The 17,893-nt window shown below is 39.2% G+C and overlaps 1 protein-coding gene across 12 annotated transcripts in view; it reads left to right on the plus strand.

Annotated features, from left to right (window-relative positions):
- CCDC50 (coiled-coil domain containing 50) overlaps window positions 1-17,893 on the plus strand; it is a 115,044-nt gene that overhangs the window by 32,131 nt on the left and 65,020 nt on the right. For 8 of the 12 annotated variants that reach the window (XM_082461522.1, XM_082461516.1, XM_082461523.1 and 5 more), the window contains 2 exons: window positions 12,354-12,471; window positions 16,929-17,456. In XM_082461522.1, coding sequence (XP_082317648.1) covers window positions 12,354-12,471; window positions 16,929-17,456 — 646 coding nt within the window. The remainder of the gene's footprint in view (window positions 1-12,353; window positions 12,472-16,928; window positions 17,457-17,893) is intronic. The other 4 variants (XM_082461519.1, XM_082461517.1, XM_082461518.1 and 1 more) reach the window with 2 other exon arrangements.

Genomic DNA, 17,893 nt, shown 5'->3' on the forward strand with positions numbered 1-17,893 from the left:
CATTTCCATTGGGGAGACAGATGTAGAAAAGTTTTAAAAAGTTCTTTTGTATTCTTACCAGCATTGTGGCCTCTCCCTCTTTCCTTTCCCTCCCTCTTTTCTCTCTTTCCCTCTTCCTTCCTTCCTTCCTCTCAGTGCCGTGTTGAATGAGCTTGTAGCCTTTGGTAATACTGGACTGTATGAGTTTGTGATTAATATGGGGGGTTAATTTTATTGAGATCTTTCTCTTTGGTCACAGCTTTAGCATTTGTCAGTGTTGTTTAATGAAGCCAAGAAATGTGGCCAAGGGATAAACTTAGTAACCAATTTACATTAAAAATTAATCTAGTGTGAGCCATGGTACTTTTTCATAGCATTCTTAAGGTCATTAGAAATTTGTGTTCTAAAAAAATATTTATATAAGTTGGTAATATCTAGAGAATAGCTCAGATAGTAATAATTTTAGCAACTGAAATTTTTTCCTATGTTTTGGCACTTTAGAAATAGGTTTATACATATATAGCCAGACAGGGGGAGTGAGTGGGTGGCTTCTGGTTGAGAAAATTCTTCTCTCTTTTTATCCTAGTTATATTGATATTTTTATAGCAATGGAATTGGTGTTACTCTCTTTTTCTGGTCTTATAGAGGAACCCTTTTGGGTTTATTCCTGCTTTGAGTTCCCTACTGAGTTAGATGTTAATATATTAATATAATATATATAATATAATATATTAATATATTAATTGCTAGTTAATAAAAGAAATTTAGCAATCTAATGGAATGGCTTCCTTTTTTTTGTTCTTCTGACAGTCATTTGACAATCACATTTTCAGATCTCCTTTAGATTGTCTTTATACCCAAGATTTTCTCATTTTGAATCCCAGTACTATTGTATGGTAGAGGTCAAAACTTTAAGGGGAAAGTAACCCTGATATAAAATCATATAAACCATAAAAATATCCTAAGGGATCCAGCACCACAGTTCAGTAATTTGTCTTCTACTTGAGAAAGATGCGCAGGGTTCCTCTGGGTTCCATTGCACCTTGTTTGTATGAATGCTTCTCTTAGAGCACTTATCTTTACGTGTCTTACATTAGGTTAATCATTTTTCTTCTAGCACTTAATAGATAAGAACATTAACGATATTGACCACGTATCTTGTTTCCCTATAGGAGGTCTCTAGCAGAATGTTTGACCCATTGAAGGGAATCAGTAAATCTATGTTTCTCTTAAAATAACTTTCCTCTAGCATTCCAGGGATCCTTACCTGTGCCCTTACTTATGCTCACAGCTTCCAGTTTTCCAGAGTTGAGTGTTGTTTCAATAAATGTATTTACTAGGAAGTCTTCTATGCAACAGAGTTGTTTCTACATATTAACCCAAAGTAAGTCTACCTGATTAATTAAAAAATAATTGAATGTGACTTCAAAAGGGCTTATGAGTTCTTTTAGATTTTTTTCCCCCAAGTTATGTTTTATTGAACACTAGTTTCATAAGGTTTATATTTTTTTATGTAACAAAAAGGCATCCGTCACAAAATAAATTTGGAAATTCCTGGGTTACAGTAAGATAACAGGTTACTTTTCTTTTATCCAAGTGTCAAAATGAGCTAATGTGTTTAAAGAGTTAGATATAATACATGTTTTCTTTTTTTTTTTTTTTTTTTTTAACATCTTTATTGAAGTATAATTGCCTTACAATGGTGTGTTAGCTTCTGCTTTATAACAAAGTGAATCAGTTATACATATACAATATGTTCCCATTTCTCTTCCCTCTTGCATCTCCCTCCCTCCCACCCTCCCCATCCCATCCCTCTAGGTGGTCACAAAGCACCGAGCTGATCTCCCTGTGCTATGCGGCTGCTTCCCACTAGTTATCTATTTTACATTTGGTAGTGTATATATGTCCATGACACTCTCTTACCCTGTCACATCTCACCCCACCCCCTCCCCATATCCTCAAGTCCATTCTCTAGTAGGTCTGTGTCTTTATTCCCGTCTTGCCACTAGGTTCTTCATGGCCTTTTTTTTTTTTTTTTTTTTTTTTTTTTCCCCTTAGATTCCGTATATATGTGTTAGCATACTGTATTTGTTTTTCTCTTTCTGACTTACTTCACTCTGTATGACAGACTCTAACTCCATCCACCTCATTACAAATACCTCCATTTCATTTCTTTTTATGGCTGAGTAATATTCCATTGTATATATGTGCCACATCTTCTTTATCCATTCATCTGTCGATGGACATTTAGATTGCTTCCATGTCCTGGCTATTGTAAATAGAGCTGCAATGAACATTTTGGTACATGACTCTTTTTGACCTATGGTTTTCTCAGGGTATATGCCCAGTAGTGGGATTGCTGGGTCGTATGGTAGTTCTATTTGTAGTTTTTTAAGGAACCTCCATACTGTTCTCCATAGTGGCTGTATCAATTTACATTCCCACCAACAGTGCAAGAGTGTTCCCTTTCCTCCACACCCTCTCCAGCATTTATTGTTTCTAGATTTTTTGATGATGGCCATTCTGACCGGTGTGAGATGATATCTCATTGTAGTTTTGATTTGCATTTCTCTAATGATTAATGATGTTGAGCATTCTTTCATGTGTCTGTAGGCCATCTGTATATCTTCTTTGGAGAAATGTCTATTTAGGTCTTCGGCCCATTTTTGGATTGGGTTGTTCATTTTTTTGTTATTGAGCTGCATGAGCTGCTTGTAAATCTTGGAGATTAATCCTTTGTCAGTTGCTTCATTTGCAAATATTTTCTCCCATTCTGACGGTTGTCTTTTGGTCTTGTTTATGGTTTCCTTTGCTGTGCAAAAGCATTTAAGTTTCATTAGGTCCCATTTGTTTATTTGTGTTCTTATTTCCATTTCTCTGGGAGCTGGGTCAAAAAGAATCTTGCTGTGATGTATGTCATAGAGTGTTCTGCCTATGTTTTCCTCTAAGAGTTTGATAGTGTCTGCCCTTACACTTAGGTCTTTAATCCATTTTGAGTTTATTTTTGTGCATGGTGTCAGGGAGTGTTCTATTTTCATACTTTTACATGTACCTGTCCAATTTTCCCAGCACCACTTATTGAAGAGGCTGTCTTTTCTCCACTGTATATGCTTGCCTCCTTTATCAAAAATAAGGTGTCCATATGTGTGTGGGTTTATCTCTGGGCTTTCTATCCTGTTCCATTGATCTATATTTCTGTTTTTGTGCCAGTACCAAACTGTCTTGATTACTGAAGCTTTGTAATATAGTCTGAAGTCAGGGAGCCTGATTCCCCCAGCTCCATTTTTCGTTCTCAAGATTGCTTTGGCTATTCGGGGTCTTTTGTGTTTCCATACAAATTGTGAAATTTTTTGTTCTAGTTCTGTGAAAAATGCCAGTGGTAGTTTGATAGGGATTGCATTGAATCTGTAGATTGCTTTGGGTAGTAGAGTCATTTTCACAATGTTGATTCTTCCAATCCAGGAACATGGTATATCTCTCCATCTATTTGTATCATCTTTAATTTCTTTCATCAGTGTCTTATAATTTTCTGCATACAGGTCTTTTGTCTCCTTAGGTAGGTTTATTCCTAGATATTTTATTCTTTTTGTTGCAATGGTAAATGGGAGTGTTTTCTTAATTTCACTTTCAGATTTTTCGTCATTAGTGTATAGAAATGCAAGAGATTTCTGTGCATTAATTTTGTATCCTGCTACTTTACCAAATTCATTGATTAGCTCTAGGACTTTTCTGGTAGCATCTTTAGGATTCTCTATGTATAGTATCATGTCATCTGCAAATAGTGACAGCTTTACTTCTTCTTTTCCGATTTGGATTCCTTTTATTTCTTTGTCTTCTCTGATTGCTGTGGCTAACACTTCCAAAACTATGTTGAATAATAGTGGTGAGAGTGGGCAACCTTGTCTTGTTCCTGATCTTAGTGGAAATGGTTTCAGTTTTTCACCATTGAGGACAATGTTGGCTGTGGGTTTGTCATATATGGCCTTTATTATGTTGAGGAAAGTTCCCTCTATGCCTACTTTCTGCAGGGCTTTTATCATAAATGGGTGTTGAATTTTGTCGAAAGCTTTCTCTGCATCTATTGAGATGATCATATGGTTTTTCTCCTTCAGTTTGTTAATATGATGTATCACATTGATTGATTTGCGTATATTGAAGAATCCTTGCATTCCTGGAATAAACCCCACTTGATCATGGTGTATGATCCTTTTAATGTGCTGTTGGATTCTGTTTGCTAGTATTTTGTTGAGGATTTTTGCATCTATGTTCATCAGTGATATTGGCCTGTAGTTTTCTTTCTTTGTGACATCTTTGTCTGGTTTTGGTATCAGGGTGATGGTGGCCTCGTAGAATGAGTTTGGGAGTGTTCCTCCCTCTGCAATATTTTGGAAGAGTTTGAGAAGGATAGGTGTTAGCTCTTCTCTAAATGTTTGATAGAATTCACCTGTGAAGCCATCTGGTCCTGGGCTTTTGTTTGTTGGAAGGTTTTTAATCACAGTGTCAATTTCAGTGCTTGTGATTGGTCTGTTCATATTTTCTATTTCTTCCTGGTTCAGTCTCGGCAGTTTGTGCATTTCTAAGAATCTGTCCATTTCTTCCAGGTTGTCCATTTTATTGGCATAGAGTTGCTTGTAGTAATCTCTCATGATCTTTTGTATTTCTGCAGTGTCAGTGGTTACTTCTCCTTTTTCATTTCTAATTCTATTGATCTGAGTCTTCTCCCTTTTTCTCTTGATGAGTCTGGCTAATGGTTTATCAATTTTGTTTATCTTCTCAAAGAACCAGCTTTTAGTTTCATTGATTTTTGCTATCGTTTCCTTCATTTCTTTTTCATTTATTTCTGACCTGATCTTTATAATTTCTTTCCTTCTGTTGGCTTTGGGGTTTTTTTGTTCTTCTTTCTCTAATTGCTTTAGGTGCAAGGTTAGGTTGTTTATTCGAGATGTTTCCTGTTTCTTGAGGTAGGCTTGTATTGCTATAAACTTCCCTCTTAGCACTGCTTTTGCTGCGTCCCATAGGTTTTGGGTCGTCGTATCTCCATTGTCATTTGTTTCTAGGTATTTTTTGATTTCCCCTTTGATTTCTTCAGTGATCACTTCGTTATTAAGTAATGTATTGTGTAGCCTCCATGTGTTTGTATTTTTTACAGATCTTTTCCTGTAATTGATATCTAGTCTCATAGCGTTGTGGTCGGAAAAGATACTTGATATGATTTCAGTTTTCTTAAATTTACCAAGGCTTGATTTGTGACCCAAGATATGATCTATCCTGGAGAATGTTCCATGAGCACTTGAGAAAAATGTGTATTCTGTTGTTTTTGGATGGAATGTCCTATAAATATCAATTAAGTCCATCTTGTTTAATGTATCATTTAAAGCTTGTGTTTCCTTATTTATTTTCATTTTGGATGATCTGTCCATTGGTGAGAGTGGGGTGTTAAAGTCCCCTACTATGATTGTGTTGCTGTCGATTTCCCCTTTTATGGCTGTTAGTATTTGCCTTATGTATTGAGGTGCTCCTATGTTGGGTGCATAAATATTTACAATTGTTATACCTTCCTCTTGGATCGATCCCTTGATCATTATATAGTGTCCTTCTTTGTCTCTTGTAATAGTCTTTATTTTAATGTCTATTTTGTCTGATATGAGAATTGCTACTCCAGCTTTCTTTTGATTTCCATTTGCATGGAATATCTTTTTCCATCCCCTCACTTTCAGTCTATATGTGTCTCTAGGTCTGAAGTGGGTCTCTTGTAGACAGCATATATATGGGTCTTGTTTTTGTATCCATTCAGCCAGCCTGTGTCTTTTGGTGGGAGCATTTAATCCATTTACATTCAAGGTAATTATCGATATGTATGTTCCTATTCCCATTTTCTTAAATGTTTTGGGTTTGTTATTGTAGGTGTTTTCCTTCTCTTGTGTTTCTTGCCTAGAGAAGTTCCTTTAGCATTTGTTGTAAAGCTGGTTTGGTGGTGCTGAACTCTCTCAGCTTTTGCTTGTCTGTAAAGGTTTTAATTTCTCCATCGAATCTGAATGAGATCCTTGCTGGGTAGTGTAATCTTGGTTGCAGGTTTTTCTCCTTCATCACTTTAAGTATATCCTGCCACTCCCTTCTGGCTTGCAGAGTTTCTGCTGAAAGATCAGATGTTAACCTTATGGGGATTCCCTTGTGTGTTATTTGTTTTTTTTCCCTTGCTGCCTTTAATATGTTTTCCTTATATTTAATTTTTGACAGTTTGATTAATATGTGTCTTGGTGTGTTTCTCCTTGGGTTTATCCTGTATGGGACTCTCTGTGCTTCCAGGACTTGATTAACTATTTCCTTTCCCATATTAGGGAAGTTTTCAACTATAATCTCTTCAAATATCTTCTCAGTCCCTTTCTTTTTCTCTTCTTCTTCTGGGACCCCTATAATTCGAATGTTGGCGCGTTTAATGTTGTCCCAGAGGTCTCTGAGACTGTCCTCAGTTCTTTTCATTCTTTTTTCTTTATCCTGCTCTGCAGTAGTTATTTCCACCATTTTATCTTCCAGGTCACTTATCCTTTCTTCTGCCTCAGTTATTCTGCTATTGATCCCATCTAGAGTATTTTTAATTTCATTTATTGTGGTTTTCATCATTGCTTGGTTCCTCTTTAGTTCTTCTACGTCCTTGTTAAATGTTTCTTGCATTTTGTCTATTCTATTTCCAAGATTTTGGATCATCCTTACTATCATTATTCTGAATTCTTTTTCAGGTAGACTACCTATTTCCTCTTCATTTGTTAAGTCTGGTATGTTCTGACCCTGCTCCTTCATCTGCTGTGTGTTTTTCTGTCGTCTCATTTTGCTTATCTTACTGTGTTTGGGGTCTCCTTTTCACAGGCTTCAGGTTCGTAGTTCCTGTTGTTTTTGGTATCTGTCCCCAGTGGCTAAGGTTGGTTCAGTGGGTTGTGTAGGCTTCCTGGTGGAGGGAACTAGTGCCTGAGCTCTGGTGGATGAGGTTGGATCTTGTCTTTCTGGCGGGCACGTCCACGTCTGGTGGTGTATTTTGGGGTGTCTGTGGCCTTATTATGATTTTAGGCAGCCTCTCTGCTAATGGATGGGGCTGTGTTCCTGTCTTGCTAGTTGTTTGGCATAGGGTGTCCAGCACTGTAGCTTGCTGGTCATTGAGTGAAGCTGGGTCTTGATGTTGAGATGGAGATCTCTGAGAGATTTTTGCCGTTTGGTATTACGTGAAGCTGGGAGGTCTCTTGTGGACCAGTGTCCTGAAGTTGGCTCTCCCACCTCAGAGGCACGGCCCTGATGCCTGGCTGGAGCACCAAGAGCCTTTCGTCCACACGGCTCAGAGTAAAAGGGAGAAAAAATAGAAAGAAAGAAAGAAAGAAAGAAAGAGGCTATAATATAGTGAAGTAAAATAAAGCTATTGTAAAGCAAAGCTATACAGACAAAATCGCACCCAGAAGCATATACATATACACTCACAAATAAAGGAAAAGGGGAAAAATTAATATATCCTGCTCCCAAAGTCCACCTCCTGAATTTGGGATGATTCGTTGTCTATTCAGGTATTCAACAGATGCAGGCACATCAAGTTGTTTGTGGAATTTTAATCCGCTGCTTCTAAGGCTGCTGGGAGAGATTTCCCCTTATCTTCCCTGTTCGCACAGTTCCTGGGGTTCAGCTTTGGATTTGGACCCGCCTCTGCGTGTAGGTCGCCTGAGGGCGTCTATTCCCCCGCACAGACAGGACGGGGTTAAAGGAGCAGCTGCTTCGGGGGCTCTGGCTCACTCAGGCCGCGGGGAGGGAGGTGTACAGAGGAGGCGGGGTGAGCCTGCGGCGGCCGAGGCCGGCGTGACGTTGCACCAGCCTGAGGTGGGCAGTGCGTTCTCCCGGGGAACTTGTCCCCGGATCACGGGACCCTGGCAGTGGCGGGCTGCACAGGCTCCCGGGAGGGGCGATGTGGAGAGTGACCTGTGCTCACACACAGGCTTTTTGGAGGCGGCAGCAGCAGCCCCAGCGTCTCACGCCCGTCTCTGGGGTCCGTGCTGATCGCCGCGGCTCGCGCCTTTCTCTGGAGTTCGTTTAGGCGGCACTCTGAATCCCCTCTCCTTGCGCTCAGCGAAACAAAGAGGCAAGAAAAAGTCTCTTGCCTCTTCGGCAGCTGCAGACTTTTTCCCGGACTCCCTACCAGCCAGCTGTGGTGCGCTAACCCCTTCAGGCTGTGTTCACGCGCCAGCCCCAGTTCTCTCCCTGCGATCCAACCGAAACCGAAACCCGAGCCTCAGCTCCCAGCCCCGCCCGCCGAGCAGCCAAGCCTCTCGGGCTGGTGAGTGCTGCTCGGCGCCGAGCCTCTGTGCGGGAGTCTCTCCGTTTTTTCCCTCTGCGCCCCTGTTGCTGTGGGGTCTGCGGTGATCGCCGCGGCTCGCGCCCTTCTCTGGAGTTCGTTTAGGCGGCGCTCTGAATCCCCTCTCCTTGCGCGCCGCGAAACAAAGAGGCAAGAAAAAGTCTCTTGCCTCTTCGGCAGCTGCAGACTTTTTCCCGGTCTCCCTCCCAGCCAGCTGTTGTGCGCTAATCCCTTCAGGCTGTGTTCACGCTGCCAGCCTCAGTCCTCTCCCTGCGATCCGACCGAAGCCGAGCCTCAGCTCCCAGCCCCGCCCGCCCCGGCGGGGGAGCAGACAAGCCTCTCGGGCTGGAGAGTGCTGCTCGGCGCCGAGCCTCCGTGCGGGAATCTCTCCGTTTTTCCCTCTGCGCCCCTGTTGCTGTGGGATCCGCGCTGGTAGCTGCGGCTCGCGCCCGTCTCTGAAGTTCGTTTAGGCAGCGCTCTGAATCCCCTCTCCTCGCGCACCAGGAAACAAAGAGGGAAGAAAAAGTCTCTTGCCTCTTCGGCAGCTGCAGACTTTTTCCCGGACTCCCTCTCGGCCACCTGTGGTGCACTAACCCCTTCAGGCTGTGTTCACGCCGCCAACCCCAGTCCTCTCCCTGCGATCCGACCGAAGCCCGAGCCTCAGCTCCCAGCCCCGCCCGCCCCGGCGGGGGAGCAGACAAGCCTCTCGGGCTGGAGAGTGCTGCTCGGCGCCGAGCCTCCGTGCGGGAACCTCTCTGCTTTGCCCTCCGCACCCCTGTGGCTGCGCTCTCCTCCGTGGCTCCGAAGCTTCCCCCCTCTGCCACCCGCAGTCTCCGCCCGCGAAGGGGCTTCCTAGTGCGTGGAAATCTTTCCTCCTTCACGGCTCCCTCCCACTAGTGCAGGTGCCGTCCCTATTCTTTTGTCTCTGTTGTTTCTTTTTTCTTTTGCCCTACCCAAGTACGGGGGGAGTTTCTTGCCTTTTGGGAGGTCTGACGTTTTCTGCCAGCGTTCAGTGGGTGTTCTGTAGGAGCAGTTCCACGTGTAGATGTATTTCTACTGTATCTGTGGGAAGGAAGGTGATCTCCGCGTCTTACTCTTCCGCCATCTTCCCGAGGACCCTAATACATGTTTTCTATTGAATGCTTTCTGTTTTTTTTGGAGAAACTTTTGATACCAGTGTTCTCAGAAACAGAGCTTGGGAAATGCTGTTCTAGACTAACCTTTAACAGGAAGGAAGCTGAAGACTAAGGAGGTTGTTTATGTCAGGGGTGACTAAGCTGCATCCAAGCATTGTGACTAATAATTGCCATCTTCAGCTTGTTTCAGGGGAATTTTTTTATATTGAAATCACCTAACTAAACCCATTGTGCAGTAATGTTGGAAAGCAGGGAAGAAAACTGACTTGGGCTAAACCACGGTTTATAATACAGCAGCAATTTTCCTTTCCCTCCTTTATCCTTTCCCTCCTCAAGTCTAGCTAGCTGTTCTTGTTCTTCTCAGACAGAAGAAGCTTACTCAGAAAAGAGCTGAGAGGTTAGAAGAGCAAAAGGTTTGGGTGCTAAGGTGCATGACACATTATGATTATTATTATTCTACTTGGTTAAGAGCCCTCCTTTTGACTAGCTAACGCATTGTACAAAAGGGGCATCACCTTTGTTTCTCTATGGTTCATCTTTGGCTCTTCACATTGAGAAGGTTTATTACTATGTATTCATTAGGACTAAATTCAATAGCAGCAAAGCAATTATAAAGTCCCTGGAGTACAGTTGAACAATTTCTACTGGCAGTTGGACCTGGTAATTTTCCTTTATATTTTTATTCAGTTATATCAAGGGAAACTTTTTGTTTTCAGTAAAACAAACCACTTAGGAAAATGAGTGTTGGGTGCTTCGTAAACATGACAACTCAGGGAAGTGTTTACATTTTCTTCCTACTTTTGCAGTAAAATAAATAGGGATTTGGGAAGCTCTGTAACAGATATTACTTTGGGGAGAATAAATTATCTTGTCACACCTCTCTCTTTTCCTAACTGACTGGTATATTGCTTTGCAAGACATCAAATACAATGAACCTGGCACAGGGGATGGCACCTGGTAACACTCCCAGATTTATTAAAATGGTGCATTAGGGTGTCAAGACATTTGACTTTAAGGTTGAGTAGTTCAGACCTTTTATTTTACAGATAAAGAATTCAGGCCCAAAGAAATCCATTTTAGTAGTTAATGTTTCTCTCCCAGTGTCTCTAAAGCATCTCTGACTTGAACTGGAAGGGAAAAAGAAAATCATCTTATTCTTTAGGTTTAGGGGATTTTTTTCCATCAAAGTATTAGATATTCAGATTTCTTTGCATGAAAATTATACTTGTGTTTTAAGTGGGATTGTGTTCTTTACCTTTCATTCTGAGCTGCAGTATTTTGTGAGTGCTTTTACATGGTTTACTTATCAATATATATGTATATATTTTACAGACTTATGAGAAATTTCCAGCATAGAAATCAGTTAAAGGATATATGTTAATAGTATATTTATAAGTTTGAATTTAGGCATGTACTTAACATAAAGTCAGATTTGTAAGGCTATTTTGTGAATATTAAAAGCCAGGTATATGGATAATGTTTGCTAATTTACCTAGCCTCAGTATCCAACTTATTTCTACATTGATATAAGAGAAATTGAGTCATTCAGATGAATTTTATTTGCCTTGCAGTCTTAGTATATTCTTCACTTTGACTTATTCAGAAAATTACAAAAAGAAGAATAGTGATTAATTCTTGCCTCAAAATTTGCACCATTTACATCTGAGCACATCTTATATTCCTCATTGTAAATATAAAGAAGTTAGCCCCTCAAACTACCTACGGCTGTTATTACCATTTGCATCGGTGAGTATTGTTGCCATATTTGTAAGATCTTTAAGAATCTGATGACGGCTAGGGATCTTCTTTCCAAAAAAGTGTACGTGAACAAAGTTTATGTGCTATTTTATTGGGCCTTTCATAGAAATAATCTTCAAATTCAGAACATTGTCACTTTCTAGCTCAAAACCTTTAGGAACCCCTCATCCCTTACATTACAGACGTCAGGCTTCTTAAGATTGTCTGTAAAGGGAGCCTATGATCCAGCTTCTGCCTGGTTTTTTAACCTCACCTTTCTCTGTAACACCCCACATCCAGTGTTCTAATTGGACTATTGGTTGTTCCCTAGATTGACGCCCATTAAAATATTTATAACTTTGCTGATGTTGTTCTCTGTTCTTCCCTTGCCTGTTGGAATCCAGTTCTTTGTTCAAAACCTAACATTAATGCAAAGCCTTGAACTAATCCGTTTGAGTAGAAATAATATTCCCTCTTTTGTGCTCCCATAGACATTTTACCCTCTTTTTTGAGGCATTTATAATTTAGTTGTATTGCAGTTATTTGTATATACCTTTGTTTTCATGGGGGCAGTAATCGTTTAGGGGACGCAGTCAGAATGTTATTATTCATCACTCAGTAACTGCTAAAAACTTGCCTGGAGATAGAGCAGAGGGGAGACAGGAGGAAGACTGTTTTCTCTTTTTTATTGATAGTTAAGACAGTGGTCCTCTAATGCAAAGCTAAATCAGAATCAACTGAAAAATTCTTTTAAAAACGTTTTTAAATGACATTGTAAATACAGTTTATAAAAGTTTAGAGATTATGGTACTCTTCCTCATTCAGACTTAGTGAATCATCATCTTGGAAAAAGGGCCCGTAAATATGTATTTAAAAAATTCTGTTCTATAACCAGCTTTAGGAACATTACATTTGAATGTCTTCAAGTTGAGTTAGATTTAAACTCAATTAAAAAAACCTTTCCCTCTCATCTGGATCTTGTGCCCTTCCTATTGAGCAGTCATCTGTGGCATTTGGACAGAATGAGCTTAACAGCGGAACGTCTAGAGAGCCTAGCTGGAGGCAGAGCCACAAAAGCCTGGCAGTGGAATGTCAGGCCATTGACCTGTAGGGTCACTGTATGGAGTTTGTTCATTCTCTGGTAACATTTATTTCCCTTCTCTTTGTATTTGCAGGACATAGCTCGACTCTTGCAAGAAAAAGAGTTACAGGAAGAGAAAAAGCGAAAAAAACACTTTCCAGAGTCCCCTGGAGCCAATGCTTATGGTGATAGTTACTATTATGAAGACGGAGGTAAGTTCTTGCATCATGACCTACTCTATCCTTAGACTCAGTTGCAAGACACCCCTTTAAATCTGTCTGTAAAGTGACCCTAGGGCCCCTTTAGATTTGTGGTGGAATTTTATCTTATCTAATAAATTCATCTGTTCTTTAGTTGGATGACCAGAGCCATTTTTATGGCTGTTAAAACTTGAATATAGTTTAGGAAAATTTGGCATGCATTCTTTTGCACTGTTGCTACTTGGAATGTTGTATTACATTCTAAGCACATAAACTGGGGTGTGGAAAAGTGGCATATGAGTCTCTGGGCTTGATCTTTCTCAAGGAAATCTGGGCAGTACTGTTTGAAGCAGCAAAGTGGCACAAATAATAAAGGAGGTACAGGATTTATCAGTTACTGGATACCAAAGCTTTTTTTCCATGCTTCTTATCTTTTAAACCTAGGCCAATGGGTTAGCCTGCTGATGACAAAATTGAATTTTAAGATTCTCTGTTCATTTTTTGCTCTTGATGCTCTCTTTGCTATTTGATTACCATATAGAAAAATTTCTGAGATAGAGAGATCCCTTCTCTAGTGCTTGCTTTTGCAATGTGGTGGTGGTGGTGATGGTGTGGTGGTGGCACTTGTGGTGGTGGTGATTCTTTATCTTAAAAGTGTGCTGGGAAATGAGTATTGGCAAATATTGTTCAGTCCTTTTTAAAGATCTGTCAAAGGAAAGACATTTCCTAGAGTTTTTAGTGTCAGTATTTATTGTAGTTCAGCTTGGAGACCATACTTAGGATACCAGCTAAATAAAATCTAAAAGCAGCTTCTAGAGAGTAAAGATTTTAAGGTCAGTAATCCCCAAGTTCCTTGAAAATTAATTGTCAATTGCTTTTCTATAATTTCATTATAAAAGGTAAGTAGGTATTTGTCTTTGATGAGTAGAATGAAAGATACATATAGGTAGGTGATAGGATTATTATAGTTTGAGTCTTGCAGTCACATTGTTCTAAATCTACCCTAATCAGTAGAGCTCAGCTCTATAACTCAATCAGTAAGCAGGTTGATTCTCTACTTATTGCTTGGTGTGCTGTTCTTCCATATGTAAAATGCTCAGCTCTTTTTTGATAGCCATTTTTCTTATGCTGGTTTTTCTAATCAAATGTGATACATCATTTAAAAAGAAAAATTATTGCCGTATTTTTCTGTACTAGAGGTCAGAAGGTAAAGAGTTACTCGTCAGCTTTAATTAAAATCTTAGAAATGTGGTCTGGCATAAAACATTAGGGTGGTAAGTAAATTAAGTACACTAAAGTACTAATTTTAGCATTCCTCTATTAAAACCTTATACTAACTTGAATTGGGACTCAAACCTGGTGGTTTTGACCAGAGTGCTGACATACTGATTCATCTCTCTAGACTGTGTTAAGAATTCAGTGGATTTTCAGGGACACCTAAAATTTTTACAAATCTCTATTTAACTGCTTTTGTAAAGTTATGGAGAATGGCATATATGCTACTTTTTTGGAGCTGGGGGGGATTGGTTAGAGAAAACAGTGACCTTCTGAGAATGTGCCTGTAAAGTACTGTTGGAATTTCTCTTCAGTTGTGTTGTTGTCGGGAGACGATGTATCGCTGAACACGTGATCTTCATTTATATGCCTTTGAGTTAGACTAAGTTGAGTTCCACAGAAACCATATTGCAGTCCAGCTCATATTTACAAAGCAGCCTTATGTTCTTTGCAGTGGTCCTTTCCCAACACATAAGGGATATTCTTTAATTGTACTTCTTTGCGTGCAATATGATTTTTGTCTGTCTTATAATAATCACAGCAAATCATTACAGAAGTGGTCGTTTTAGCTTTCATTTTACTTAAACTTTAATAAATTAACCTTTTAAGAATAATCATTTATAGATTTTCTACAAATCTTAAATTATCCAAAACATCTGTCAGATTTATATCAATTGAAATGGTATATCTTATTCATTTATGAATCCATGTTTTTTTTTCAAAGCCACTTACCTGTATTGCAAGCATATTAGAGACTTTAAGTCATGGTCTTTGGAGTCATTAGACCTTGATTCACGTTTCATCCATTCCTTAGAAACATTGTAATGTTAAGGAAGTTATCTACTGTAATCACTCTAAGCCTTTTTCTCATCTCTAAAATGGAGATTCTAAAAATAAATCCTTCGCATGGATGTTGAGAAGATTAAACAATGTAATTTTTCTGAAGACTTATAAACTCTAAAGTACTATTATTTATACATATAGTAATGTAATGTGTGTACTACATAGTATTTTGTCTATTTAAACAAAAATCATTTTATTTTGAAAGACAAACATGGAAGCACACAAATCAAATGTTTGCATACATATATATGCAAACATATATATATGCATATATATATATATGCAAACATATGTGTGGGTGTATATATATGTATACATATATACATATATATGCATGTATGTATTGGCTGTAAGGAAGTTAATTATATTTGCCAAATAACTTGGTCTCAAGAAACATAAAAGTCTCAATCCTTAACTGGACTGGGTTTTAAAGGATTCAGACAGATTCCTCCACCCCTGTCTTTTTTTTTTTTTCTTTCCCAGGTTTAAAGATATCACAAGTGATCACAATAAATATTTTTTCCTGTCAACTCTGTGAAAACATAGTGACAGCTCTGTTCTAATTCTTGCAACACACTTCCCTAAAATAAAACTACTAATATTTGTTAACTTTTTAGAAAGAAGTAAAAATAAAAAACAAAACAGTCTTAACTTGACAAATCCATGTTGAAAACAAAACCTTTCTTGTCTCTTTTTGGGCTTAAAGGCAGGCTTCACTCCTGCAGTTTTCTGTGGGAACATAGGTATTAACACTAAACCATTGTCTCCTAGTTGTGGTCACCATTTATGTAGCTGGTCAGTATTATGTTAATTCACAGCAGTAGTGAATTGATTCTTTCTCAGCTGTCAAGATACTCCTAAAATAACAGTTTGGTTAAAAGAGTAGATACTTTATTTTATTACAGAGAGTAATTGTTCTGTTTCACTTCTGCTTTTGTAAAAAATAAGTTTTACCATAAATTATGAAGATAAATACCTCTACAGGCTTTTTAGAAGACAGATTTTAATTTAGATGTCATCTCTGAGGCAAATGTTCTTTCCTTCTGGAAAGCTCAAGAGGAAACAATTTGGAGTTTTTAGTGGAAGCTTATGGCATAAGAGATACATTTAACACATCTCCCCTACCTCTGTTCCTTCATTATATAACCATAACACACTTTAACAAAAACAAAAAACCCAAAACAAGCAAACAAAACCCCTAATAACTAAGGAAATTTATGGTCGTTTATTTTTTCTGCATCCCACCCAATTACGGTAGCTGTTTCAAAAGCAGTTCAGCAAGTGACTAATTCCAACAGGGAATCTTGGCTATTTTAGCAATCTTCCACGGAATTAGGATTTCTTTTTGTTACTTCCCAATTAAAGTAAAAGTCTTAGAAAATGTTAAAATAAATATGCTCTTGCAATGTGCATTGTTAATTTACTTCCTTTGTTTTCACAGTTTGCTTGTTCTTAAATGAGACCTGACAAAAAAGCACCCATCTGTGTGCTATCAATAGGTTTCTGCAGTTTGTGTTAAACTTAGGGACTTGTATATTTAGCACATATTGTATTTTTATAGCCAGAAAACAATATCATAAAGTTTTTTGAAATGTATTTAGGAAGTGACTCCTTTTTATGTATTCTGTTATGGCATCTCTTTTTAATTTTTTTCCTCTGAAGAATTTCAAGTAAGATTAGGAACAGAGTTTTCCGAAGATAATATGGGCATTTACTCACTTAAAATTCTCCTTTACTCCCTCTTCTTCCTGAACTGTAACATGGCTGGGAGTGTTGGCTTTGGCCACCTATGGGGAGAGGACAGAGGAACACGAAAATCTGTGGATCATCACTCTAGTGGACTAAGTAGAAATTAGCAGTATTCTGACATAGATTTATTGTTATTTCCAATAAGAATATTTGAAAGTCTCTGACTGGAATCACAAAGTTAGTTCTTTTTCTGTTTTATAAGACTCCCTCAACTCTCACTTTTCCCCCATATACTAGTTCCAAATTGGTTTTATAAATAGAATTAAACATTTAATGACTAGAATCTTTGTTATTGGCAAATATTAAAGTATGTGTTAACTCTTTGCTAATCATGATCAAGCTCTTCTTTCAGATTTACTTTTTTTCACTTACTTTCATTTTAGTTTTTTACCTTTCTGGCTATGTACCCAGAATCCTTCATGTAGGCATGGACCATTCCAGCAAATGCTCATCCCTTCGTTTCAGTTTGTTAAATTGGAAAAGTCATCTTCCTCTTTTTAAAATATGTTAAACTTGGGCCCTGCCTCTGTCCTGTAGTGAGTTCATACTCTCATTAAGTTAACTTGCATTTCTATTTTTCACATTCCTCCACCTCCGCTCAGACCAGCCACGGTCAAGGAGGGCAAGGGAGTTGGGTTCTGGATTCTCAAAGTCTTATAGACTCCAAAGTGAGGAAAAGACTGTGAAGCAGAGAAAGGAGAAATCGAAACATCCACAGGAGAACTTGGAAGAACTGGAAGAGCATTGTTCATCAGAGAAACCTCTTTCATCCTCTAGCTTGGGTAAAGTGAGGGACGATCCCCAAATTAACACTGAGCAGCCTGAAAGGAAACGATCTGGTCACGAGAGGCCCCGAAGACCTCCTCTCCCCAAGATCAGTGGTGAGGTGTTTCTGAGCACTGAATCGGAAGACTGGGAGACTAACCATAGCCATCGAACTCGCAATTGGGAAAAACAGTCCAGGCACCAAGACCAGCTTTCTCCCGAGGCCTCACAGAAAGCGGGGCTTCACTGCAAGGAAGCTGTATATAGAAGCGACCATGGGCAAGGTGAGCACAGAGAGAGGAAGCACAGGCCCAGGGCTCCTCCCTTCTCAGAGAGCGAGGAACGGCACCAACTCCGTGACGCAGGTAATAAAGGGCAGCCTCGTTGGAAGTTCTGGTATCATGTATATACATACAAACAAATGTATTTAATAAGCATCGTAAACAACCTGTCCTTTCTCTCTGGTTTGTGCTCCTGGCTTGGAAATAAATCCTGGAGCCAAACATTACAATAAGGTATTTACTTAATCTCAAATCTCTGCCTTCTAAGAGAATACACTCATTCCTTACAGCATTCTTCCAGCTCCAGATTGCAGTGGAGGTACCCATCCCAGATACAATTTTTAATTTGCCAAGACCATATATCAGAGATTCTGATACCAAATCAATGCTCTTGAGTTTCTGGTTTTGATTCAGTGAACCCAGAAGGTTTAGTAACACCACCTTCATAGTATTTGCCTAACTAGAAGACCTGTGGGGCTGGAAGTACTGGATTTTCTTGACCTCATCTTTCCCAGCTGTAA

This window comes from Balaenoptera physalus, assembly GCF_965194825.1.
Source record: "Balaenoptera physalus genome assembly, chromosome: 4".
Lineage (NCBI taxonomy): Eukaryota > Metazoa > Chordata > Mammalia > Artiodactyla > Balaenopteridae > Balaenoptera > Balaenoptera physalus.